This window comes from Thunnus thynnus, chromosome 17 (assembly GCF_963924715.1).
Source record: "Thunnus thynnus chromosome 17, fThuThy2.1, whole genome shotgun sequence".
Lineage (NCBI taxonomy): Eukaryota > Metazoa > Chordata > Actinopteri > Scombriformes > Scombridae > Thunnus > Thunnus thynnus.
This window is the reverse complement of record NC_089533.1, coordinates 13,372,160-13,398,539: the sequence shown is the minus strand read 5'-3', so window position 1 is coordinate 13,398,539 and position 26,380 is coordinate 13,372,160. Positions and strand designations below refer to the sequence as shown.

At 41.7% G+C, this 26,380-nt stretch overlaps 1 protein-coding gene and 1 long non-coding RNA gene across 6 annotated transcripts in view; one reads left to right on the top strand and one right to left on the bottom strand.

Moving 5' to 3' along the window:
• Nucleotides 1-26,380, top strand: part of LOC137168564 (uncharacterized) — a 61,073-nt gene that overhangs the window by 19,699 nt on the left and 14,994 nt on the right. The window lies entirely within an intron of this gene.
• Nucleotides 14,990-26,380, bottom strand: part of LOC137168563 (BAH and coiled-coil domain-containing protein 1) — a 66,723-nt gene continuing 55,332 nt past the window's right edge. For all 5 annotated transcript variants that reach the window (XM_067571211.1, XM_067571214.1, XM_067571213.1 and 2 more), the window contains 12 exons: nt 25,226-25,399; nt 24,811-25,094; nt 24,258-24,338; nt 23,637-23,763; nt 23,419-23,533; nt 22,643-22,718; nt 20,171-20,279; nt 19,916-20,032; nt 19,650-19,811; nt 17,673-18,919; nt 17,272-17,508; nt 14,990-17,135 (listed from right to left, as the gene is read on the bottom strand). In XM_067571211.1, coding sequence (XP_067427312.1) covers nt 16,926-17,135; nt 17,272-17,508; nt 17,673-18,919; nt 19,650-19,811; nt 19,916-20,032; nt 20,171-20,279; nt 22,643-22,718; nt 23,419-23,533; nt 23,637-23,763; nt 24,258-24,338; nt 24,811-25,094; nt 25,226-25,399 — 2,939 coding nt within the window. In that variant the 3' untranslated portion in view covers nt 14,990-16,925. The remainder of the gene's footprint in view (nt 17,136-17,271; nt 17,509-17,672; nt 18,920-19,649; nt 19,812-19,915; nt 20,033-20,170; nt 20,280-22,642; nt 22,719-23,418; nt 23,534-23,636; nt 23,764-24,257; nt 24,339-24,810; nt 25,095-25,225; nt 25,400-26,380) is intronic.

Sequence of the window (26,380 nt, the reverse complement as noted above, 5' to 3'; positions counted from 1 at the left end):
TCCCACACACTGCTAACGGCTCACCCCACTGTGTTTGCCCAGCCCCAACCCAGGCCGGCACTGGCCCTCTTACTCCTGCTCTACCCAGTGTAATGGGGGCTACCAATGAGCTAAGTATGGGCTGCCATATAAATGAGCCTTGGTAAATGTCAAGCCTTTTAATTCTCAGTTGTAATGCCACATTTGTTTTGTAGGCTGTCATTTGTTTTTAGAGTGTGCCAAACTTGTTAAACCACTCCCCCCCCTCCTCTTTTTCCATGGAGTGAAGACAGAGAACTGGTCATGCAGGGAGAGAAGGTGGTATAACTTAATTGGAGGTTATGTTGCTGTCAGTGCAATACATTATTGACAAAGATGCCAAGACTCTCAGGGAAAGCAGCCTGTAAATAGGTAAGCAATAAAAGCAGTTTCTCATTGATTAAACTGCAGACTGGTGGACACTGTGTATGGCCATGTGGAGACTGGACTCTAGTTTCGATGCAGATAGAATGAGTTTTAAGGGACAGCAGCGCTCATGTTAATGCCATCCTTCGCCACCTGGCTCTTACATCAGGGCTAATATGAGGCCTCAGCTTCGGCCATTCTGACAATTCCCTGTCTGTTTCATATTAAGGTGAATGATCATGTGAATTACAATGACAGGCATGTGTGTCTGTCTGTGGAAATGTGCTTGTGTGTGTGTGAGCTGATGTTGGAGGATGTGAGCTTGCATGATCACTTTCCTTGTGTCTGTTTTTTGTTTGTGCCTGTACGTGCATGTGCATGCATACATGGTAATTTATGTGCAAAAACATATGTTTCAGGGCCTCTACATGTTGGTCTGTTCACTCAAAAGTTTAAATACCAGCTCTGCTGTTCTTTAAGAGCCAGACATACATCGGACTGCATTTCTCCTCCCTCACTTTTTACTGCATTCCCACACGCAGAGATTGTAAAAGAGAGTGATTTACACACAAGTGAATAAATACTGTGGGTTGGGGATACAGTCTTTGCGCTATACCCCTCCTGTGCTGATTCAAAAGCTTCAGTTGTTCCTGGCTTCCTTTAAGAGGGTCAGGGGGGCATGTTTGTTTAGCGTCCCGGCAAAATCTGTTAGTGGGATTGTTAGTAAAGTAGCCAGGGGGTAAGAAAGGAGGAATAATCTAAAACAGTGCAAGTACAGGACCTTACGGTGTGGTATTCATCTGAGTGTAGACAGGGATTATAACTGAAATGTAAATTAAAACAAAATCACCTGTTTTGTCATGTAGGACAGTTAAGAATGGGGATCAAAGCTATGATGGCAACTCATAGCGACAGGTGAGGTCAATACTGGCACTGATAGCTAATGAAACTGGCTAGAAGACAGCAGTTTAGGCCAGCAGTCAGAACAGAGGGGACAATGTGTGGGTGGGAGAGAGCGATAAAGAAAGGAGAGGGAGCCCTTATTATGTAGTGTGAACTCAGCCAAGCTGTATATCCAATGTCTGCCTCCATAAGCCCTGAGCACTTGCTATGTGTTCATCTACACAGAGATGCCATTTGTCCTAGCACGAACACACAAACACACACATGCACACGCACACACACACACGCACACACATTCCCCTCAAACAGACTACCATAGCTTGTCTGACAAATTGAGCACATTTGTTCACTGGAGAAATTTTCATTGAGCAACTGGGTCTTCTCTTCGTCTCCTGTTGTTTCTCATTCAGAGGTTTCCTCCCCTCTTTCCCCCGTCTGTGGGTAGATTGTTTACAGCAGGAAGTGCCTGGCATCCTCTCACTTGGCATTGGGAGATAGTGACTTGGCTGGTGCTAGTAGCCCAACATCATTCACAGTCCCAGTGCCTGCTTCAATGTAATTCATGTGCTATTGGGAGACATCCTTACCGGAATAGAGAGCATTTTTGTTGATTATTCCGTCTGTTTTTGATTACATCCTGGCTGGCCTGGGAGAGCTAGTGGACAATTTAGCTATCATTCCTAGATTGGTTAATGGGGCCCGGGCTGGAGGTTTATGTAGGGGTTCAAAACAGTGGGTTGGCAGAGATTTTCAGTTGTTACAGCAATGATTACTGTTTAGAAATGTTTGTTTTGTATTTCTCTTCCATGTGTGTGAGCGAACATGCAAGTTTGTTTGAAAGAGGTGTAAGTCACTAGATGTTTAATCCATATCCTGACTGTTTTGCCAGTCCAGTCCCTGTTGTTCACCCAGCTGTGCTGTTGGTGTGAAAGAACTGATGAAGGGCTGGTTAACCCAAAGTGAAGAAGTTGTCAGGAGACCAGGATGTCTTACACAGAAACATTTATTGAAGCTCGATCGAGGAGAACTGAGTTACGGTACAAGTGAAAACGCTGTGCAGTGCAAGTCAATTCTGCCGTCTACTTCCAGACAAGAGTATTTAAACCCTTCCCCAAACCCTTAACCTTACTATGTGTCCAAATAAGGTTATTCTTTACTCATCTATGCCTCTATTGGGTATTGAACTATAAACAAGACACTATGCTAACTACCATTAAGTGAAGTCATGGTAGTCTGTACACAGGTCACATGTGATCCATTCCAAGAGAAGACCAGTCTGACCGTCTGCACAAAGCACAGCATAACTCCACCCGACCTTGGTTATTGTAGGACGCATCCAGCCTTATCAAGACAGCTGCTTATCCCAGCCAACCTCAGTAAGCAAAGAGTTGAACCACTCTGCAAGAGACAGGTCATGACCTACTGCTCCCAGGACAGAAGATGACCAGAGAATTACCCGGAGAACACAGATAATTCCCCCCCAGATTCCCCCTTTTTGATTGTGTGATCAAACTTAATAACCATTCCCTTCAGAATTGAAGTCGCACTCACTTCCAATAATCTGTCATAAACACTCAACAAAACAAGTAAATATGTGAACCGCCATCAGTAATAATAAAACAGTATTCAATAATATTATACATTAATTTCAAACAAATGCCAATTAAAGCATACATAATTTTCTATAATAACTAAAAACAAGTTTTCATACTAACACATCAGGATCATCAATGATGATTTTGAATAATTTAAATATGTCATCAAGTAAAAATATTAATCATCACACAACCAACACCTACTTTCTCCGCAAACACCGGTACAATCACATAATATAGCGCATATAAATCAGAAGTTCAATATAAACCTAATATAATAATAACGGAAAATAGAAAATAGAAGCTTAGGTAGACATGGACAATCTAAAAAGATTTTCTCTAAGTCCAACAGATGACATTTTAAGCAGATCTGAATTACTTCTTATCTGATAATAATAGCTAATAATAGCAACACAGATATCAGCATGAAAACACTACCTACTGATTGAAACACGTAAACTGGCAATATAAGGCCTATAACAGCTGAACATTCAAACAGTGGTACATTGTTCTCATCAAGTTTTGTTCTCCAAAGTAATTATTGCAAGAAGTAATCAATACATTTACACACAAACATCATCATAATTAACACATTGTAAAGTCTTCAACCCATGCACTTTGCACACGGTAGAGGGTCACTACCACAGAGAGGATACTAGCACCTACAGTACAATGCATAGTGGTATGGAATTCATCTCTTGAATATTTTGTGGCTGAATATCCTGTGGTTGGGGATAAAGTCTCTTACAATGTCCCATTATCAGAACAGGATTGTCAAACACATTCATCTTCAGACATTTTATCATGGAAAGGAAAACCTGATGGAATTCATTCTTCAGTACCTTGGTAGTCATAATACATCATCATTACATCATTACCTGCATTTCTTACCATCCTTTGAGGTGCTTGAATAGCAGCTTTTGTGACTCTACGAACAATCAATTTGACTACTACTACCAGACAAGACCACAGGAGAATTAGGAGGAACACAGACACTATGAGACTAATCAAGAATTTAACTAAGCCAGATCCCCATAACCCAAACATACTTGAGAAATCCCCAAAGGCAAATTCATGATTAATATGTTCCTCCTTGATACCTCATGCTGTGTCATGTATCATGTCCATAACTTCTGTTGTTGCGTCATCACGACCCACTGCTCCCAGAATAGAAGATAACCAGAGAATTACCCGGGGAACGTAAATAATTCCCCCACAGTTGGACACTGTAAAAGAGAGGATATTGGTGTCTTCAAGGTGTAAACCTAATTTGTGCCCTTTGACCCTTGAGATAGATGTTACATGGTCAGAATAGTGCTAGCTTCTGCATAAGTACTCCAATTGCTCTCTGTTGAAGTGCTAAGCCTGCTGGGACAGTTTGTGCTGGGTAAGCTTGTATTTCCTTGAGCATGCACCACCTGTCAGCAAGCAACACAACTGTATGTGGATGTGTATATGTGTGTGTGTCTGTTTATATGTTCATGCATGGACCTTACAAGCGTGTCACAAACCATGACTAGTGGTTCAAGTCATACCCATATGTTGTTTTAAGTCTACTGTATAACAGTAAGAGGCTGGCACTCTCTTATTAAGGAGCTTTTAGACAGTGTAATTGTATTCCAAAAGCATTTGTGCTAGTGCATGCTTATGTTAGTGCATGAGCGTACATGCAACTTTCCCAGGGGGCTACCTGATCCTATTACATTATCCAGCACACAACAAAGGGTTAAGAGCTGTCTGCCTCTATAGTCATTAAGCCCTCTCTTAGCCACAGTAAATCAACGCTGTGCCGGCAACAGCTGCTCTGATCACCTATTAAAACTTCCATAATGTGCCGTGTGTACGGCGGAGTGGGGCCTGTAAGCTGACACTGGCCAATAGACCCCAGATAAAGGCCATCTTGAGCCTCTGATCTGGTTCCTATGGTCAGGATAGCAAGGGAAGTGGAGAGATGACAGAAAGGCCTTGTCATTAAGGACAACTGCCTCAGGGCTCAAAACGGATAAGCCCTGTACTGTAGATGTATTTATCTCAAGGCACCAGACTATAAGATGTTATCAAGCCTTTAGCCCAGTTGGTTGAAGTCTTTTAAACCCTAATATTTTAAAAGCTGGAGATTTCCAGCTAAATGCATGTTAGCAGCTGAGAAAATACTTTATCTGATGTGATTGGAGCTATATGTTGGAACCGAGTAAAGGAATGCATCATGCACTATGTAAAATGTGAAATATAATGCCTCTGAAAATACTCATTGAACGTCAACGATTAACCGAAAAGCATGCAAAAACACAGCAGCTCTCTGCAGTCCACATCAGTTCAGTCTGCAGCAGAGGACTTGACCACAGGCTAGCTTTTTCCACTGATCTGGTCAGGGAAATTGTGTGGAAATCAATCGCTAGACTAGCTAGCTGGACTACTGTCAGCCTGTACAGAAGCAAACACTCAGGAGGCCTGTCTCCATGGAGACACAAACAGGGCATGAGACTGCCCTCAGGTGAATTCTCTGTGTGGCTCCGCCAGCTGAATTGGTCCATTTAGGTTTCATTTTCTTTCTTGTCTACATCTTTCTCTTTCTCTTTTTCCTTCACTTTCTCCCCTACTGTTCAGCAGCGAGCCCTGAGCAGGACTTTTCTATCTGTGTCTTTCATTCACTCACTCTCTGTTTCTCTCCCACTGACAGGTAGCAGGGCTAAAATTCAAGAAAAGATATAAGGTGAAATTGGGTCTCTATACATAACAACTGTCACAGGCCATTCAGGGGATGGATACTGATTTACCTCCGCCAAGGTTGCAGAGATGTTTGTCAGTTGATCTCATAGCGCAGCCCATGCATGCTGTTCTCTTCCCTCCCCTCTCTGACAGTATATCTTTTCTTTTCTCTTCTTTTTTTTTGTCCCTACCTCTCTTTGACATTTTCTCAACATGTCCTTCCTCACATGCAGATTGTTTTTCAGCTTCTCACCTCTTTATTGAATAGACCATACATATATAGCTGCGCCTCTGTTTTTTGCATCATAAGGTACTGTTAGTGCTTTGTTTCGAATTTAGCACACCAACCCCAATGGATTTGTTTGAAGAAAATGAGAGATGTCTCCAAAATGTCTGATCAAAGCTCGGCTTAGTTGCCCAGGGGCTTCAACTCATGTTGATAAGATGTCCAAGTGCCAGTCATGGAGCTTATGACTGCCTCGTATCTAAGCAGACTGTATATTTTAAAAGTGCTCGATATAAACGAGGAGGAGAGGAGAGCAGAGCCATCCAGAGAAGGACATGGATGTGTTTAAGGGCTCTGGCAACCAACGCTGGGGGCCTGGCAGCTGGGCAGAATTCTTTTATATCCTGCTATGACTGGCACTTTTATACACACACACAGGCATGCATGCATGAGTTCATGCTTTGTCTCTCTTTCTCTGTATGTCTCTCTCTTTAATACGCTCACTCACCACTCGGGCCTTTATACACGCTGATATCCATTTTCATCGTGGGTGAGGCTACTACAGACTACAGAGCTGGGCTAGATAGGAAAAAGAGCTTCTCTGTGCGTATGTGTGCAGAGGCTTAAACTGCTGCACGCATGTGTCTTCTGTGAGGTCTATGGTGAATGTGCCACAGTGTATCAGTTGTTTCGACCACTAGATTTTCTTTTTTTTTTCTAATTTCTCTTATTTTTTGCTTTCATAAGAGAGAACAATAGATCAGCCCTTCCTGATATCCAAATGAACCATGAGTTTACTATTCTTTCTGATGTCCAAAACTAAGTGCCTTACTGTTTGCTTGGTCACTTTTTGGCCCAAATATCCACGACAGCGTAAATTCTAAGGTATTTGTTGCACCACAGAAATACAACAAGGGAGTAAGACAGATAGGAGGAAACGGCAGTAAAGGTGGTTGAGGTGATTATTTCAGCCATATATTGTGCACACCATCTAATCAGAAACATACAAATAAAACCATAAAAGGTTCATGTAGCCAGAGAGAGTTATATTGACAGCCCTTTGATTAGTGGCATACTGGCCTGTGTGAAATCTCAATGTTGTTTGTGGATTTGGTACCATATACTGTTACAATAGCAGCATGAAATGATCCTTTTGTCGTATCCCAGGTCAGAAAATATTAAAAGGATGAGATTGCATTGTACCAGATTTTTTTAATGTGTAACTTACTGTATTGCTGACATTTGCACTGGATGTCATGCTTTATGAAACACCTGTGCACATGAGAGGAAAAAACAAGAGATAAAGACACACACACACACACAAACACACACAGTGATGCCAGTCAATATATTAGCACCTGTGTACACGTGGAAGGACATATATAGACCCAGACAAGCACATATTCCTCTGGCTTGGGGCAGTAGCTATTGTATTGTGATAAATGGAATGTCTCCTGTCCCTGTAGCCACAGGGCCCTGCAGTGGTCCACTGGGAGCCTGGGGATGCTTGGTGGCCTTTCTCCCAGGTTTCCTGTCTCCTGACTCAGCACCAGCTGCGACACCAGCAGGAAAAAGAACATGTGAAGGGTAAAAATAATTCACTGGAGATTCATGGTATAGGATGACCCCAAGATCGTCAGTTAGACAATAGTCTTCCTTTTACTTGACAGCAAGCCAGGCAGATTATGAGACATTTCAGAAGAAAGATCACCATGCTCTGTGGAATAATGGCATCGTGGAAGATGTCACGTAGGAGTGGTCTAGGGTACTCGAAATATTTTTTATGCCTCTGTGCCGGTGACAGCCGAGGCCGGAAGCATTATGTTTTTCGGGTTGTCCGTCTGTCTGTCCGTCCCATTCTCGTGTATGTAATATCTCAGGAACGCCACGAGGGAATTTCTTCAAACTTGGCTCAAATGTCCACTTGGACAAAAGGATGAACTGAATTGAATTTGGTTGTCAAAGGTCAACGTCACTGTGACCTCACAAAACATGTTATTGGCCATAACTCAATAATTCATATGCTAATTATGACAAAGTTTCACACAAATGTCAAATAGGATAAAATGATGAAGTGATGACATTTTATATCCAAAAGGTCAAAGGTCAGCTTCACTGTGACATCATAATGTTCTGCAAAAACACTTTTCTGGCCGTTATTCAACACCATAACTCAGGAACAGAAGGAAAGATTGTGACCATATTTCACATTTGGTCAAATGCTGATTTGGTGACACTAATCTTTGATGCCCACCTTGAAACTGTGGTGATTTTATAGGTCCTCTGTGCTGCCTGGTTGAAGATGTGTTTGAAGCATCCACATTTTAGAATTTGTAGCTTCTTTGCAATAACATCCATATCTGAAACATTGTCTGCTGTCATGGCTACAACTTTGTGTTCCGTCTGAATCAGCTTTATTTGCGGAGCATGTGAACACATACAAGGAAAATACAGTTAATATATTCTAATAAATCCCTTCAAAGTCATCACTACTAATATTATATGAGACTGGACAAACATGGATGTAAACTGCAACTTGAGTGGTTGGCGGAGGCATACAACCGCAAGGCGATATTTCTAGTTTTTGTAATGACATACTATAAAAGCCTGGTTTTGTTGTAAAGATGTTTGTACCAGTTTAGTCTAGATCATTTGAATATGATTGCTGCTTGTGAATCACCACAGAACTGCGTGCCATACAGAGACACTTAATCAAAAGCTGAGCTTGGAAAATTTGTCTTGCAGTTTGAAGACAATCTCTGACAGTTGCCCTTGCTGACTCTTTGCCCAGAAGCCACTAAGCTTTATGGCAACAATGGCAGGCGTGCCAGCGAAGCCAGGCAGTCATCATGATAGCGACCATGGTGGGCTGTCAGAGAGAGCTATGTGGCAGAGCTGTGTGGTTGAAGCGCCTGCTCTCTCCATAATGGAACAGCTGTTTGGAGCGCGGTGCACCAGGGCGCTAGAGCACAGAGTAAATAGAGGAGAAGAGCAATGTAAACAGCGATGGGATGGCGGGAGCTGCTTCTCTGCTACCGTGAAAGGGGGTAAACACCCCAGAGAACTAGACGAGGGGGGGGAGTTGTCAACACAGGAATGCACAAACACCACTACACAAGTTGTGCAAGGAAAGGTGGATGTATTGTGAAATAGTGAAACAGTAATGGTCAACTACAGTCCAAATTCCCATACAATACTTGACCTGTATGTTCTTATTGATTGATGGGACGAATAATTTCAAGAGTTGAGACAAGAATCATACCTGCTACCTTGGAGACCAATCCCAGTTTCCTGGGTTTCCTAGATATGAAATCTTAATACAAGCCTACAGGTTAATTACCAACCACAAGGCTTAATTTGACTTGATTTTTGGTGCAACTGATTAATTGAGCTCACAGCTGATAGTACTGGTGCTGGTTCACACATCTCCTTCCTAAGAGGGCTAAAGACCTTTCTTCATTATTTATGAGATATAGAGCATTTCCAGCTGTCATGCACTTAATGAGAAGACGCCTGACCCCTTTTATGACAGGCTGTAACTTTTCCTGCCATCGTTGGGCCTGTGCTGTTGACACTGAGAGAACAACTGTGGCTGTTGGCACAGTATCATTTTTTATAACATGACAAGAGGGACATATACAAGTAAGATCGAACCCAGATTCATGGAGGTGTTGAGGCCAATTTAGGAGCCACAAGTGACAACCGGCCCCTCCGACTGTGCACACGAGCTCTGCAGACTGCTGAACTCTGTGCTTTGATTTTTTTTTTTTTTCACTGCTAGGTCATGTGCACTAACGTAATGCTGGGAAGATTTGTTCTACCGGATTCAGAGACCCATTTACGAACTGCATCCAACCTCTGATTACGCAGTATTCAGTGATAGCTGTCAAGCTGGGTAAATATGTTATGAATAAGCAGTTCAGGCTAGATACATATCCGTGATAGTTGAGATAATATAGCTATCAAATCTTCTTTCTCTCTAAACCTAGACTGTCATTCGGAAATGACCGCAGAGTACACCATCATTCTTAAATTGCATACTTGTATAAACATACTGATTTCTTCCTTTTGGACCTCTCTCCTCTTTTCATTTCCTCTGTCATTCATTCGCTGAGAGTTAATGAGTTAAAGCTGTATCACAGAACAGAAAGAAACAAATGATAAAGTGTTGGAGGGATGATTTTTGGATAAAAGAGGATGCGACACAATATAACCCATGAACAAAGAGAGCGAGAGGAGACCCTGATAATGAATCATGCCTTTGTTATGTTGTCAGCACAATGTAAACAGGGTGACAATATTACATCAAAATTTGTGAGCAACATATGTAGTGAGGAGCAACAGTAATCCCATGTAATACTGTGAAAAGCTCTTTTAGCAGAGCTGATACAGAATCTTTACAAGCCACTAATAATGAGCAACAGAGAAATGGATTAGGGGTGGCATGGCTGGATCTGGGCCATGGCAAGCAACACACAGCACGGTTAGTGAGTTGACTGTGTTGGCATATGTGTCTATGCAACACAGGAGTATGTATTAGTCCAGCATATCCCAGTGAGGAAGTGTAGGTATTTGCAAACAGCAAGTGGTTCAGCATCCAGTGCATGCACCTCTAAAAGCCCTCCATTATGCATGCTGTAAACATACACGCGCTTTCAGCTTTTGGAGGTCTCATGCACTTAAATTTGTTTTAAAGTCATACTTAAAGACTCAGTCCTGAATCCGTCCCGAAGCAAAATAAGTGTTTACCATCAAATACAATGAAAGACTTTCAAACTTGCCTGTAGTTTCCTTTTTTACACTTTTAATATAAACTACACTGCCATATGTCTCTCTTCAATATTCGTGCAAATCCAAATGTAGACATCAAACGTTCTCTGTTTTTCATGCTGAGGCTGCACTTTTTGTCACTCCATAGAAGAATAGCTTAAATGTTTGTGTTACCGCTGCATACAACATGGTTGGGTTTGTCCTACAGTGGCTGTCACTTCTCCATAATCGATATACTCAAAAATGAATGATCAGGGCTTAACTGCCGTTTAAGAAAAGGGAGTCATCATCTGAATGATATGTTTGTCCTGCTCTCCACTCCCAGCACCTTGTTAAGACCCAAGAAGACCTCACCTCAACTCTACCGCTACTCACACACACACACACACACACACACACCAGGCTGTCTGTCCCCTGTTCAACCCCCTCACAGTCAGAGGCCAGACAGGGTCAAGCAGAGGGTGAGACATTTATGAGGTGTAGATATTTGTGCATGAAAGCATTCCTCCTGTTGACACTGAGCAACACAGTCTGGATGCTGAGCGAGCTGAACCAGACAGGCACTGAAAACTATGGCAGGCAGAGCGGTCTGTTGAGTGAGAAGCAACAGAATTGAGGTGATAGACTTTAAAATGTGGTCAAAATGAGGAAAGCAATGTACAACTTTGGTACATTGGGTTATTTTAGTGACTTTATCTTTCCCACAGATGCAGCATGTTTGGTTGGCTTGATTCAGAGTCTATAATTTGTCAAAATATCTTAAGTACAATAGGATAATAACCTTAACATCCTCACACAGCCACTCTTAACCTCAGCTCCAGTGGTGAAGAGTGTACCTCCTACCCCCATACTGCTGATGCAGGAAGGGCCATGGCTCGGACACGGGGCAGTGGCCATAGTCAACACAAAAGGTTGTGGTAGTAAACAGCCCTGTTTTGTGTGCACTCCGCCGCTGTTGGTGATGACTGATGTGCCTATTAGCCCCTGTCTGGGCATTAGGGGGAGGGGTGGCGGCACTGGGGCTCCACGCATTACAAAAAGACCCCTGGGCCTGCAGAGAAAGGTCACTGACCCATATTGTGCCTCCTTCAGGCCTAGCCAGTGGTTATTTCACTGATTCAGGTTACAGAGATTGGCTTTGTCACAGCTGATGAGCATGTATGCAAATGGACAGATGCTGTAGGTTATGGATGGTGTGGTGGGACGGAGGAATATACCTGCTGCTCCAGGCACTGAATGCAGAGGGGTACATATTGCCGCTGGCATTTTGTGTACTATTTTAGACTGAAAAGTCATGATACTACTGTGTGTCTTTAAGTCAAACATTTAAAAAAATGTGTTTTCAGTCTTTTTGTGTGATGCAGTTTGCTTTGTGTTCCACTAGAGAGCGTCCTCCTTTACATCTATCCTTCATTTAGGAGATGTGAAAAGTGTTTATATAAATCTCTTTAGTTTGATCAGAAACAAACATTTAATTTGAATAAAATCTCATTTTTTTGTAATTTATTCATTCACACACCATCTGTAAAAATCTTGATCCTTTACTACAGCTTTGTATGTTAAAAAAAAGCAGCACAAATGAATAAATTACATATTTACAAACCTTGGAAACATGCTGACAGACTTGTTCAAAGGCGTAGGACAAAATGGTTGTTTTAGTTAGCGTTTGGGCCTATCTCTTGTTTTTGTACCACCACACAGATACATCACCAAAGAACCAATTCATTTTAAAAGAAAATAGGCTATGTACTTTATCATGAATCATGAAAATTCACATCTTTCTCTGAATCAGTCAACATCATATTTACAGAGCTTGGCAGCTAAACCCAGTAGGCTTTATTTGATGCTGTGACAGATCTGTCTCTATTTACTAAGGAACTCAAAGCTCACATAAACTTAGCTCAGCCAGAGACACTTACATCAAAGGATTTATCACAGCAAATAAAAGAATTTGGCAGAAAAAGGGCTTTGTGCTTGATGTTGCTTTCCAATGAATCCAAGTAGCCTAAAAATTCTAAGGGGAGCACAATAAAACTCCCTAAGGGGTATGAAGAATAGAGCCCAACACACATATAAATGAGATATGATATACATAATGCACAACAAGGAAAAAACAGCCATCACCACATCTAGTAATAATAAACTAGAACAGGTGGAGGCTGGGCGGTTAAATATGTTATGAGTTATGAGTATGGTTAAGGAAGCCATGTGATACAGGTACAGTAGAAATAAACAGTAGAACCAGTAGCAGTAAAGTCAGTGCAAAAAATGAGTGTGAGCTTGTCATGAAGTCTCCTTATTGACTCACCTTCCTGGTGATTGGTACTGTCAAATGATACTCGGCTCAGCTGATTATGTGACTTAAAGGTGCAGTGTGCAGAATTTAGTGGCATCTAGTGGAGCGAACTTGGCAGAAATGGAATATAATATGCATAAGTATGTTTTATTTAGTGTATAATCACCTGAAAATAAGAATTGTTGTGTTTTCATTACCTTAGACTGAGCCCTTTAGGGCCCTGTTTACACCTGGCATTAACATTCATCTCGGGTGATCCGATCACAAGTGGACAGCTCTAAACACAGGTGTAAACGCACCCAAGACGCATTGAGGACGGATTGACATCCGATCACTCAGACCACATTCGGAGGTGGTCTGGGCTGCATGTGGCCACATTCTTTTAGGAGTGTAAACGCAAATGAGTCCTGGGCCACATTTAAGGACCGCCTACCAAACTGACGTCCTCTATTTTCCGGCAAATTAGACACAGGACCTTCTGTCCAAGGCTGTTCAACTTGTTTGATAACAGGATAAACAAATTATTTTGTTTTCCATGTGAATTAAAAACGTAATCCACCTCCCGTTTTTTCCTGTTTTTCTCGTTCCCCTAACCGTTTTCCCTTTTCAAATCGACAGTTAGAATAGAAATTAAACCATTAATTTTTCCCTTGTCTGTCTAAAAAAATATTTCAGAGGCTAAACGTAGCTGGATAGTTTCATCTGTCCTGTCAAATTGATAACGACAGTTTTTAGTTTTGCTGCGCTGCTAAACATAATGAGCTCAGGATTTATCAGGACCACTGCTTTAACTCCAAACAGTTTCACTGTATGAACCTTGACTGTGTGTCTAACAGCTGACCTATTGGATGTGTAGGAGAACACAGAACATTAATTAACATTGGATCCTGACCGACCCTGTCGGCGTGTCGGAGATTTAAATAATCAATGAAGTTATGCTGCTGTATCTTATGCTTAAATGCGCACGGTGTCTCTGAATGGAGAGGTGCAGCTGCGGGGAGATCATTGCATCTCTCTTTCTCTCTCTCTCTCTCTCTCTCTCTCTCTCCCTCCCAACGCGGAATATTATATCCTGAATATTTATCCTGTTATCAAACAAGTTTAACACAGCTTTGGACGAATAACGAACGAATTTGGTCTTGAAAATGGAAATGATGTCCGTGTGTATTTGCATATAGAGCGGGGAAGTGAGATCCGATCACATGTGGTCACTCAGGACGCATGTGGAGACGCATGTTATTGCCAGGTGTAAACAGACGCACTTAAAGCTGTCCACTTGTGATCGGATCACCTGAGACGCATGTTAATACCAGGTGTAAACGGGGCCTATATCTACATAGGGAGCAGGTCCTCTTCTGCGGAACGTGCCGTGTTGCACTGCCATGTTTCTACAGTAGCCCAGATCAGACAAACCAAACACTGGCTCTAGAGAGGACCTTTCAATTTTTTGTGAGTTTCACGGCCACCGTAGGTTCTCCTTTGGTTAGTTGCAATCTGCAAGCTCACTGCTGGATGCCACTAAATCCTACACACTACACCTTCAAGTTGTTCTGCTAACTAGTTGCTTCATTTGTGTTAATGTGCTACTGGTTATACTGTTTATTCAACTTTAGCAGGAGTACCATTTCACTTGGACTCGGTTAGTCTGTTCTTAAAACAGCATCACTTTGGTAACAAGTCACAAGACAAAATTATTTTTATTCTGTCTTTCAAAGGCAATATCTCAGTCACATTACAAAGGTTTACTCAACCCATCTATTTCAGAATCTAAGAGGATCCTCTGAAATGTCTCACCCTGTTTCCTTCTGTCACTTACAGTAAGAAGTGGCTTTCTAATGTTTACGCCATCACATTCATATCACACACACACAAACACTCTCTTTCTCTTCCTCTCTCTATAATTGGCGACTGATAACTTTTTTTTTACTCTCAGGATTTTTTATTTCTGTGTTTAAAACTGATCACAAAATGTGTTTTACAATTTTATACTAGAGGTAGGGGCAAAAATCTGAAATTAATATAAATGTGTTGATGACAGATGGTATGCGAAGTAAGTTGAAGCGGACACAGCCAAAATAACACAATTAATTCACAGAGGTTTGTGGATGAGAAGAATCCAGTGTTGCTTTATTTCTTTTCACTAGATGGCCTCTACAAGACCAGTTTTATTTAAGAAATGCAAATGCGACATCACACCAAGAAAAAACAATGTCACATTCTCATAAAGCGCTCTTGGCATGAACAAACAGCAACACTGACAATAAATAAAATGTTGGCGAACAAAATAAACCTTTGTGAACAAAGAATACTCAGGATTGCATATCAAACAAGACAAAAATAGACAAAATGTACTTGGCACAAATTAAATAAACTTAAGTAATTTTCAGATTGAGTGAACCTACTCTATGTCCATTGCTTTGTGAATCTGATTGTCCTTCACAGTTAGCATTGAGTATGTGCGTGTACTGTACAAAAGACATAGATGGCTGATGAAACTAAAATAGACAAATTCCAACATATTGTCAGTACACAACCTCTTACTTTGTCAGTACCTTGAACTTCATAGTCACACTCCCAGGTGGCCTTTTGCTGCATATTTTTTGCACTAGCCAAAACTGCAGGTACATGTGCAAGAAATCATTGTCACAAAGCCAATATATATGCACATAGTGGAGGACAAGTATTCTATAAGTTACCAGTGATTTCTGATTTGAGTTCAATACAGGTGCTTGACATGTTAAATTTAAATAGAGGAAATAAAGATATTAAAGACACTTTGGTATTTTGTAGGTTATTATGTGCTATGCATTCATGAGTGCAATGCACATTTAACACATTTTCATTAAAAGACCCAGTTTTGTTCTGAATTGATTTGTGTGGACATGATTATTGTGATGCCAGGACACTCATCACACACAAATATTGTGTCAAAATGGTATACTCATATCATTAATCTTAAATCATTTTTGACCCGTGATTGCAGTCCAGTGGGATCTGCCTTGTGATGATGACCAACTGAGAGGTACATAAATAAAAAGGATAGGATAACAAAAATGTGAAGTAACAGAACACTTATACAAAAAGCCACTTGACCTATTTTTAAACAGGATGACCCCATATCTCTCAGAAAGTGAGTCTTTTCCTGTTATAGACTAAATCCTTCTGTCTTTGTCTGTGCTCTGTCTGTCTCTGTCTCAGCAGGGCATATGCAGTGCAACACTAACATCTTCAATCTTAATTTCCCAAAGCAAAGGAAAAACAACAACAAAAAAAAACATATTCTACACCCATATAAAAATAAATCAATCGCAAACATGGATACATCTCATATATACAATAAACTCCTATATAAAATAGCTTTTATGTACATATAGACAACAGACAACAATACAATAATTCAACTGTACAATGTACACCTGAACAGTTAAGACAGGCGAGAGGTACTGAAGTGTATGGCTTGATTGGGAAAAATTCAAAATATTTACAGACATCAACTTTACATCCTTTACATGTTTTCAACTTCCCTGGAATGATGAGGTCTGGGGAGAGCCCCCAGCCTCACTTTCTTTTTCATTCCCTCAGGTAAGGCTACCTTTTAAATAATTGGTCCTCAGAGACCATTTAGCCTCATGGTACTTTGCACAGTCCAATGCACTCTCAGCTCTCCTTTGGTGACATATGATAGGAGCTGGGAGCTTGAGTTCAAAAACCAGTTATGAAGCTGTCACTCAAATGGTATATATTAAAAAGAGATTAGTTAGACCAATAAAACACCAGTTATTGAATTTTGTGATGCCCAGGAAGACCCAGACTTCTATCATTCTTCTTGACACGATCAACTAGATATGGACATCCCCTTCACTTCCATGAAGGTTAGACACCAATAGATTCCAGTGTGTAACCCCAGACAGCCCTGCTTTGGTGTTGGTCCTTGAAGCCAAGGAACACGTGTCGTCTCACATGGCTGGAGGGTCTTGTAGGTAAAGTATTGGACTATGATCCTTCCTCCAGAGGAATCCTTCAGTAGTGTCTTTATGGAGGTTCAGCACAGGATGGAAACCCCTTCAGCAGTGACCAACTGACCAGTGGTGGGGTCATACGTCCCAGCCAGGTAGTAGAGGTCTGGGGAGGTACTGTTCGGCTTCTGATTGCGAGTCAGACACTCATACTCCTCCCTGCTCACCACCTGACACTTATGAGAGATTGTCTGGACATCATTCTCATCCTCATGACAGGACTGGTACAGGGCATGCTGGATAAGGAAAAAGCAACATTAGTTGCATCATTATATTTATGAACCAACTAAGAAAGAATAAATGTCATTTGAAAGTTCTGTATGCTGGGTGAATAACAATTTCCATAAAATTGTAACCTACATCACAGCTCACCTTGCCATCACGATGCCTTTTGCCTAGCTTGGTCTCTTCAGGGTGGTAGAACCACTTGACTTTGACCACCATGCTGGAGGTCCAGGATTCCCAGAAGTTCTCGATTCGACCTACATATGGGAGGTTAGGGCGTCCAGCTGAGAGGAACACAGCACAGTCTCCCACTTTCACTGTGTCTCTGCCTCGCACAATGGCCTTGTAGAAAAGCTTTCTGGCTTTGCCCTTTAGACCTCGTCTCTGTGAAATACCAGACACTTTGACCAATCTTCTTTGATAATGGTAATAATTATTACTGACTTTATTTATTTAGTATTCTAAGATACCTAAACTGATTATATGAAAGAGGAGAAATTGATATCATCATTGATGGCATGCAGTAGAGACATGGGTATAATTCTCACCTGAGTAGGGTTTCCTGACCACCTCCAACTTTGTCGCCCTGCAAGGAATGCAGACATCTTGGGCCTTGGAATAAATGAAGTGTCATCAGGGAGCATCCTAGGTTTCTTCACAAAGTCCTTAGATGGTTTAGAGGTGGAGCTGCTGCATTCTTTCCTCTTCAGGGACTTGCTGTTGGAGACCTGTTCAGGGAGGACTCCTTTGCTATTGGAAACAGCCACAGCTTTAGCCACAAAGGAGTGCTGGTGTGGCCTTGAAGAAGTGGAGGGTTCAGTGGGTTGCAGGAGTCCCCGGTGGGAAGACAGACAACTTTGCAGCATTAGAGTAGAACTTTCCTCATCCTCTGAGCTATAGGAGGAGTCATTGTCAGAGGAACACAAGCTGGAACTGGAGAGAGAGCCTGAAGAGGAGGAGCTGGAAGAACCAGAAGAGGAGGAGGAGACAGAGAGACGAGAGAGGAAACGGCCAGCTGTCCTTAGTCCTCCTGAGGCTGCAGCCAGTGAAGCCCTCCTCCTCTCTTCTTCTTCTTCCTCCTCTTCATCATCCAGATCAGAGTAGGAGCTGTGACACTCTCGGTGGGAGCTGAAGCCCAGGTCTCCATATTCCCCCAGACGCAGAGAAGGGGAGGGCTTTCTTTGGGGTGTGGTCCCTTTCAGGAGTAGTTCTACCCTGGAGGCACCACCCTTTTTGTTGTCTTTAACCAGCAGAACTGGATGTGAGTAAGCCTCTGTCCTGGGCATACCACTCACACCAGAAGATCCACCTCGCAACAGCAGAGCCTTGCTGTTCTTTGTCTTAGGGGAGGTCACTCCTTCATGATCTAACTTGACCAGGAACTCTTGTCCAGACTTCCTGCTCCTTGGCATTACCAATTCATCTTGCCTGCGCCTCTGGCCATAGAGCCCACCTCTAGGGCCCAGAGATAAACCTGGACCTGGCCCTGTGGACTGAGTACAAAAGGAGGAGTAGCCATTTGCAATGCTGCTGAAGGAGTCCACCTCAAAGGAGCTGCTGCTGAAAAGCCCTTTGGCTGGGGTTGAGGCCAGTGGCTGGATCTGAGGCAAGGGGAATAGGTCATCCTCCTTCCCTCTCAAGGCCTTCCTGGGTGTCCCATTGAGTTGAAATAGATTGTCGGATGTCCTCTTCCTGGTGTTGGCCAATGAAGGCCAACCCAGGAAAAGTGAAGCATTTTTATTTGCATTCTCAGCCTGCTGCTGCTTTTGTTTTTTCCCAGAACCCTTTGGTCTCCCTAGAATGAAGAAAACATGTGTCATGTATTTTACCAATAAATCACAAATGATAAAACATGGCTGTGTCTCATTTGTATACATATTGACCAGTTTAATCAGTACACCTGCGCAATCTAATACAGTTCAATAAAATAGCCCCACAATAAATCCTGTTATAAAACTGTTCAGTTTATGTTGACACCGTGTCAAAAATGTGTTGATTCATCTCTATGGTAATTTTGTTCACCACTCCCATTTATATGCATGATGTAGACACAATATCAGAAATGCCTTTCAATATAATGTACTGTATATATCCAAAATAAAATCATACAGCCACAAAAGTCACCATAGAGAAATAAAATGAAATCTCTCAGAACCTCTCAGAATATGAACAAAAACTAAATACTAGAAATATAAGATGCTTTGACAGGCTAATGTGTTGGGTTGTATAGCTGAGCATTGCACAAATCTACAGAAAAGTATCTTGAATTCTAGTGAAGAACCCATGGTTTTCAAAGATAGCTGAAATTTTCTAGATATTTTTCATAAAATGACATGAGGCATTTGGAATATCTCCATTTTATGTTCAAGTGCAGCTATAAAAGCATGGCTTTTTTCATGTAGCTTAAATGATTTGTTGGAACAAGCAGATAAATAATATATGTGCTACTGTTACACAGGAAAAAAGAAATATTAAAACCTTCTGGTAATTTTAGGTGAATACGAGTTTTAGGGGTTAATTCTTACCTGGTCTTCTTTTGTGAAGTGTTAGAGGTTGATTGTTGGTTACAGTATTAATAGTGTTGTGTCTGTCAGAGGGTCTGTCACTGATGGGGGCCTGCTCCAGACTGGAACATCTCTTGGCTGCGGTCCCGCTGGGTACCAGCAGGGCAGGAGGTGACTCCCCACCTAAAGGACAAGGAGTAGAGGATTATTAGCGTTTAGTTACAGGTACACAATACACTACAACATGAAAAGGCAAATTCTTAGTTACACAGAGAGTAGAAACCTACAGTGAATCTGGTATCCTGGTGGCAGGAGGCGGATGTTTGGGAGAGAAATCTTTCCTCTGTCTCCATCATCAAACTCTACCATCACTCCTCCTTGCTTCCCCTCATCAGATGAACCACCTGCAAGAGACAAAAAAATCACTTCCTTAGATGTGCAGGAAAAAGAGCAAATGCAAAAAAGTGGCATACAATTAAATATATAGTTGGAGATACAGAGGATGAACAGGAAAATGAAGATGGACAAAGTTGATGTCTCACCTCTGCGAACGTAGCCCGGGTATAAGCAGCGTGAGCGTTCGCTCCAGTAAGCACACACCCTGGTTCCTTCACTGAGCATAGCCTCTGACTCTGGACGTACATCCAGGACCTGGAAGTCAGACCAAAACATAATTAAGATTCATTACAGGCTGTACAAAAGTACACACAAAGACATGCATGCATACACACTCACACATACACACACATATACAAACAGTGTGAGAGCAATGGAGCATTGTGCATGGGCAGCCACTGTGCCACGTTTCCAAGCGGCACTTATCTCATGCCAATGTGCCAGTCAGGGCTGAAAAGAACGGAAGCCATGATGCAGTAAATCCTGACTTGCTGAGTAATACTAAAGAGGGCCTGAATAGAGAGCTTGTGATTGCAGGTTGCCAGATCCTCCCTCCAACAATGCAGGCAGCCCCAGCATCCGCCACTCACTGGGGGCTCTTTCAGGTTGCTTTCATTTACTGTTGCCATGGCGAGGGACCCTTTGACTGATGAGGTGTGGATGTGGGTGTGAGCGTGTGTGTGTGTGTGTGTGTGTGCAAAGTGAGAAGGAGCTCAGTGAAAATCGGGGTATTGGTGTCAAAGTCAAATTAATGGCTGTTGGATGAATTTAAAGACACAAAAGTGGAAGTGGACATAATTAGAACCAGCTGCTATCTTATGACTGTTTAGATAAGACTAAAGTTGCCAGGAGTGCAGTGTGTAGAACAGCCAAGAGAATTGGGAAATGGCATTGTGAGGACGCTTTGTGGGAAAACTAACATTGATGAGTGAGCTTACAGGGATGAGAGATGGAGGGGACAAGATGTTGCGTAGTAAATGGACTAATGTATGTGTGAGCGTCAGGATTTACTGCAGAACAGGCATCTGATCAACACTGATCTTGTGGTCAGTTGAATGCTGGTAATTCTTGGTCAATAGGGAGACATAAGCTATGACATGTGGGACTTCTTTTATGAGTTTTCTTGAATTTATGCCTAAACAGACAAACAAAAAACCTCATACAAAAATACTTGAAGTTAATTGAATCCTATTCACCCATGATGTATGAATGTGTTTATTTTGACTACGTTTCCTGAGGTGGAAGAAATGTAGGTGTCACTTTTCAAATTTCATCACACTATTTACTGACTATATTAACCTGTTTTTTTAACCGAAAACACAAACAAATGATTATGACAAATGACTTTAAGTGAAAATGTATGCCAGTAAAGTTATTCAAAAAGTAGCACATAGCTCACTTTCATACATTCTGCACTTCAACATAACCAACAGGAAATTCAGTCATGTCTAGTATACAATTTGTATAGAGTTGGGATGATTTCCATATCACATTTTATAAATAACTACTTTATCATTCAAAATCATACCAAAACCATTTTGCATGAGGTTCCTGTATAGTTGTGATGCATTGGAGTGACAGCAAAAGTAAGTAATCCAAGGCACAATCATGCCAGTTAAACTCTGCTCTACTCTTTCAGGGTCATCATCTTTGGACACTCCTTTGTGTACAGATACAATGTCTTGTGCCCTGTTTGGCAATAGTGGAGACTGGTTTCCACAATAGGAGAATATGTGGATATGGCTGCTTTGCTTTGGGTGACCCAGTTGTTATTAGTACATAGACCAACATCCTCTCAGAAAATGGGACAAAGGTCACCTGCTGCAGTAAACACTCTATTCTGGATGCAAAGCACACCAGGAAGCATAGGTTACCTAAATGCAAATGAATACCAGCCAAGAATGTGCTGTGGTTTCTACAGTATATAATTATGTCTCATTACATGGATGACTTAGGTAAACTGTAATCATATCTTAACATGAAACTGGGCGATAATCACACATCCTAACAATCTTGTGGTCTAGGTAAAAAAAAAAAAATCTTAACCAAGCTAGCTACAACTAAAGACTTGAACAATCTTATAGTCAAATAGATGGACATGTTATAATAGCTGGCTAACCCTACATTTTTGCAACACTCCAAGTCATCATTACCTAGTTTCTCTTTATGTGCTTTTGTGTCTTTGTCGATCTGAGCCCTTAAACAACTCCATTACTGTGGCAGCAGTAGGAATGTAAAGTTCATGTCGTCTCCCATTGAAACTCCAAAACATGAATGGATCCAGGTGTTAGTGGGATTATCCCACCCACACACAGAGCTGGGTTTAACGGACATTCACAGACACTCACACAAAGATCCCAAAGATCCTGCCTCCCATCTGTTCATATTCATTTAAGAGATTTAGATGGCCTCAAAGACCCTGAGAGACAGTCAAGGGAGGTTGAAAGAGAGAAAGCGAAAGGACTGACAGAGCCACAGAAAGGCTGGAAGGCAATGGAGAAATGCAAAGAGGTTCTGAAGGATGTTTAAGAGGAATGGAAGTGTTGAGTGACCAAGACCAAACAAATGATGACTTTTCTTGTAGCAAATAGTGTTTTAGTGCAGCGGGGTGAACTTACAGCTTCCTGTAGCAGTTGCTCCAATGAATAGATTTTTGGGCGGTTTCCTCTTTCACCATCAATAACAATGCTAAAGCTAGAAAAAGAGTACAGCAGAGAGAGAGAAAAAATCAGAATCTATTTTCAGCTGGTTAGATTACGCTTGCCTGGCTCCCATGTCATGCTACTCCCACTCTGCTGTTGTAATAACATCTCTTTGCTGCCTGAGCTAGAGGAGCCATATTGATACACTGAGCCAGGTATAAGGCAATGTGGGGTTTGTTATGTAAGGAGGAAAAAGAAAAAAAAGGGGGGGGGGGGGGGCAAAAAGAGGGTAAAATTCTAACCTTAACCTTAGTGATGACTTCTATCTCTCTCAAATTCCTTTTTTTTATCTTAAAGATGCCTTCCTGAATAAACATTGCATGATTTATTTTGTGACAGGTTATTGTCTACAAAGATATGTGGTAGGAAACGTGATTATTCATTAATTAGATTTCCCAGCACTGCTAGTCATGATGTGGCTTTTACTTAGAAATGCCAATTTACTCCATTCTACCACCTGTGCTGAATGAACACTGACAAAAATCAGACAAAGGTGTAAACATGTCAGTGTAGTTCGAAAGATTGAAGTAATCAAAGTCTCTTGATTGCATTATGCTTACTTCTATTTCCACCTCAATAAGTAAAATAATCAGATTAAGTTCATTCTTTGCAAAAATGTAGTATTGCCTAATCTATACGTATAATCAAAAACAAACTGACTAATTTAACTTGAACCCTGTGTGTCTGCTTACATGTCTGGGAGCTCCAGAGTGTGGATCCTGGCAGCGTATAGAAGCTCATCCTCCTTTGAGATCAGCACCTTCAGTCCATCAGTTAAGAGTTCTTTGGTCAGGACACAATTAGGAGCTGTATAAGGAAAAGCAAACATCACAATTAATATTCCAATGTCACTGAAACTATCTGCTGCTTGAAACACTGGTGCAAGATGTGTTCAAGTGTTATCTCTTACCTTCAAGACTCTTGTTGGATGAACAGCTGTTGTCCTCCTCTTCTTCCGAGAAGCTGCTGCCATCCATCTGAAAGCCCTCATCAGCCGCAAAGCTCTCCAGCAGCCGACTCACTGCTCTTCCCTTTGGCTGTAGAACATAACAGAAAGGAGGGTCAGGAAAGTAGGTGGATGCAGGGATGATTAAAAAAAATAAGCATGGAGATAGAAAGTGTGATTGAAGAAGGGACAAATTGTTTAGCATGCTCCTTAAAGTAGCAATTAACCACAGGGGACTTCACAGTGCCTGTACCATCTCCTGACAGTAACCATTTTTTCACTTTGTCACAGCAGAAGGTGTGAGCCACCCCCCTTTCCTACATCTCTCTCATCATCTCCTCCCCTAAGACTACACAGCAGGAGGTTGGGCTATGTGCAATGTGCTAAGTACTTTTAATAGTTCTACAGTAACGGTCCTCAGGGTGAGAAATCTAGGACAGTAAGACATCAGAACTGGTAATAAAAAGCAAAGAAGGCTGACATTTTCATAGAATGGGATCCTGTTTGACAGTTTGCATGTACCTGATTTCCTGAGTGTTTTTGAGGATTGCATGCCTTTTGAATTTACTGTGACTGGTACTGTACCTGTTGGTCCCTGCCCCTTCGGCCTCTGCAGCCCTCCTCACTGTGTGGAGAGGGGGACTGGACTGACCAGCAATTTCTCCGCTGTTGAAGTCAACATGAGGATGGACAAGATGAGTGGTGAGAGTGTGACCTATCCCCACAAGCACTCAGGTCATGGTTGCAATTATTAATTCGAGGGAACACATTTCTAATTTGTGAGCGTTATTAATTCAGGTTCTGAAATCACATGCACTAATTAAACTGGGGCTACAAATTAAAATTTGTGTATACAAATAAGAAAAAATGTTTATCCCTGACACCTACTGGGTCACTGCTAGAGATATTTTCCATCACCTAATATTTCTATATTATCCATCTTTTTACTACCATGTGCATTTGTGCCATAAAGTGGAAAGTTACATACAGAGCTCTTAGACTTAATATCATTTTGATATTTCTTTCATTGCTATTTGTTGTTTAATTTCATTATCCTAGGAAATGGAACCAATATTAGTGTATTTGGTTTTACTAATTCATTATATCAAAATTTATGTAAAAAATACTTTCTGCTAACCTTATTGATTGCTCCTCTCAGCATAGTGCTCTTGCGGGTCGCCCTCTTTAGCCTCTCACTGGTGGTTGGAAAGGTGGCCAGTCCCATGCTCCTCCGGTAGCGGTTGCCTCTGGTCCCATGGCTGCCCCACCGAGGCTCCTTGGACCTAGGTCCGCAAGGCCTCCTAACCCCTTCAGGGCGGTGATCTTCATGGTGGTTTTTGACTGCAGTGGCCAGACCCAGCCTACAGGGGGTCTTCTTCCTCACTTTGACCTCCCCCTCTGCTCCAGACAGACTCTGGGAGCCTGTGCGGTTCAATTAGAGAAACAGATTTAGACCAAGCTAACAAGCCAGGAGAAACACAAAACAGATGCTTCCCATGAAGATGTGGGGCAGCTTTGTTGACTTATAAATCATTTTCAAAGGACAGTCTTACCATAAAGCTCCTGTCTCTGTTTTTTGTTCCTTGCTTTCTGATTGGCCTCTAGTTTTACAACAGATGAGGGACTTGGACCTGTCACAGAGGAGCTAGAAGTAACATCTCTGGGGGGTTGGACTCTGAAGTCTTGACCTTCATCAGTGTCATAACTGCCTTCCTCTTCTTCTTCTTCTAATGGAGATAGAAAACAATACAGTACAGAGTTATAGGTAGGTTTTATGAACTTACTTGGCTTATCAAATCCATCTTTTTAAGTCATTACTAACCAGAGAAGTTCTTTAACTTCTATCCATCATTTCACAGGCACCTCATTAGCATTTAAGTAAATAGTTTAACTGTTCATAGAAATGATGTATGAAGTGCTTTGCCTCGATGGTATTTCCTGGTGTGAACCCACATGCTACAGAGCTGGTGTTCTAGGGAATGTGGGAGTGAGTTTGTGTGGGAGTGAGTGTGTGTGTGTGTGTGTGTGTGTGTGTGTGTGTGTTGTGTGTGTTTGTCACTGAGCTCTCCCAAGCCAGGCCCAGTCTGCTAGTCTCCAGGGCTGTCAAAGCCTCTCACAGGCAAGTGTCCACAGCTGTGGATGCACATCTAGCCCAGACCAGCCAACAAGGCTGATCACTAAGGTGTCAAATGTCCATGCACACCTCTGTCCTTTATAAGACATTCATCAACACCTTTTCACCAACCTCTAATGGCTTTCAAAGTGATTTACAAATTAACAAAAGGCACACTAGAGATAAAGTGGAATTGCACGTCTAAAGCGTATACCTGATTCAACGTGTTAGCGATCCTCTGGTTAGCCATAAATATGTCAGAGGTTGTTTCTTTATTTTTAACTTGAAACAAGTCAGATGTGCACTGCAAATCTGAAATAAATGCAGCTCTTTCATTCATTTGAATGGAGGCAGCCTGGCATCGCAGCGGAGGAGCCAACACAGTAACACAACATATAGTCATCTACATTGGCCAATAACATACATGCAAGTTCACATTCCTGGTGGATTACTTTGTGATGTGAACAAAGTATTTCTACATTTATGTTGTGAAAATAAAATAGCTGTTGCTGTGATAACTTTATAGAGCAGTAAAATCTTGTCATGAGTGTTATAAAATTGCGCAGTGTTTTGGCATCTGATAAGCCTTCAAATT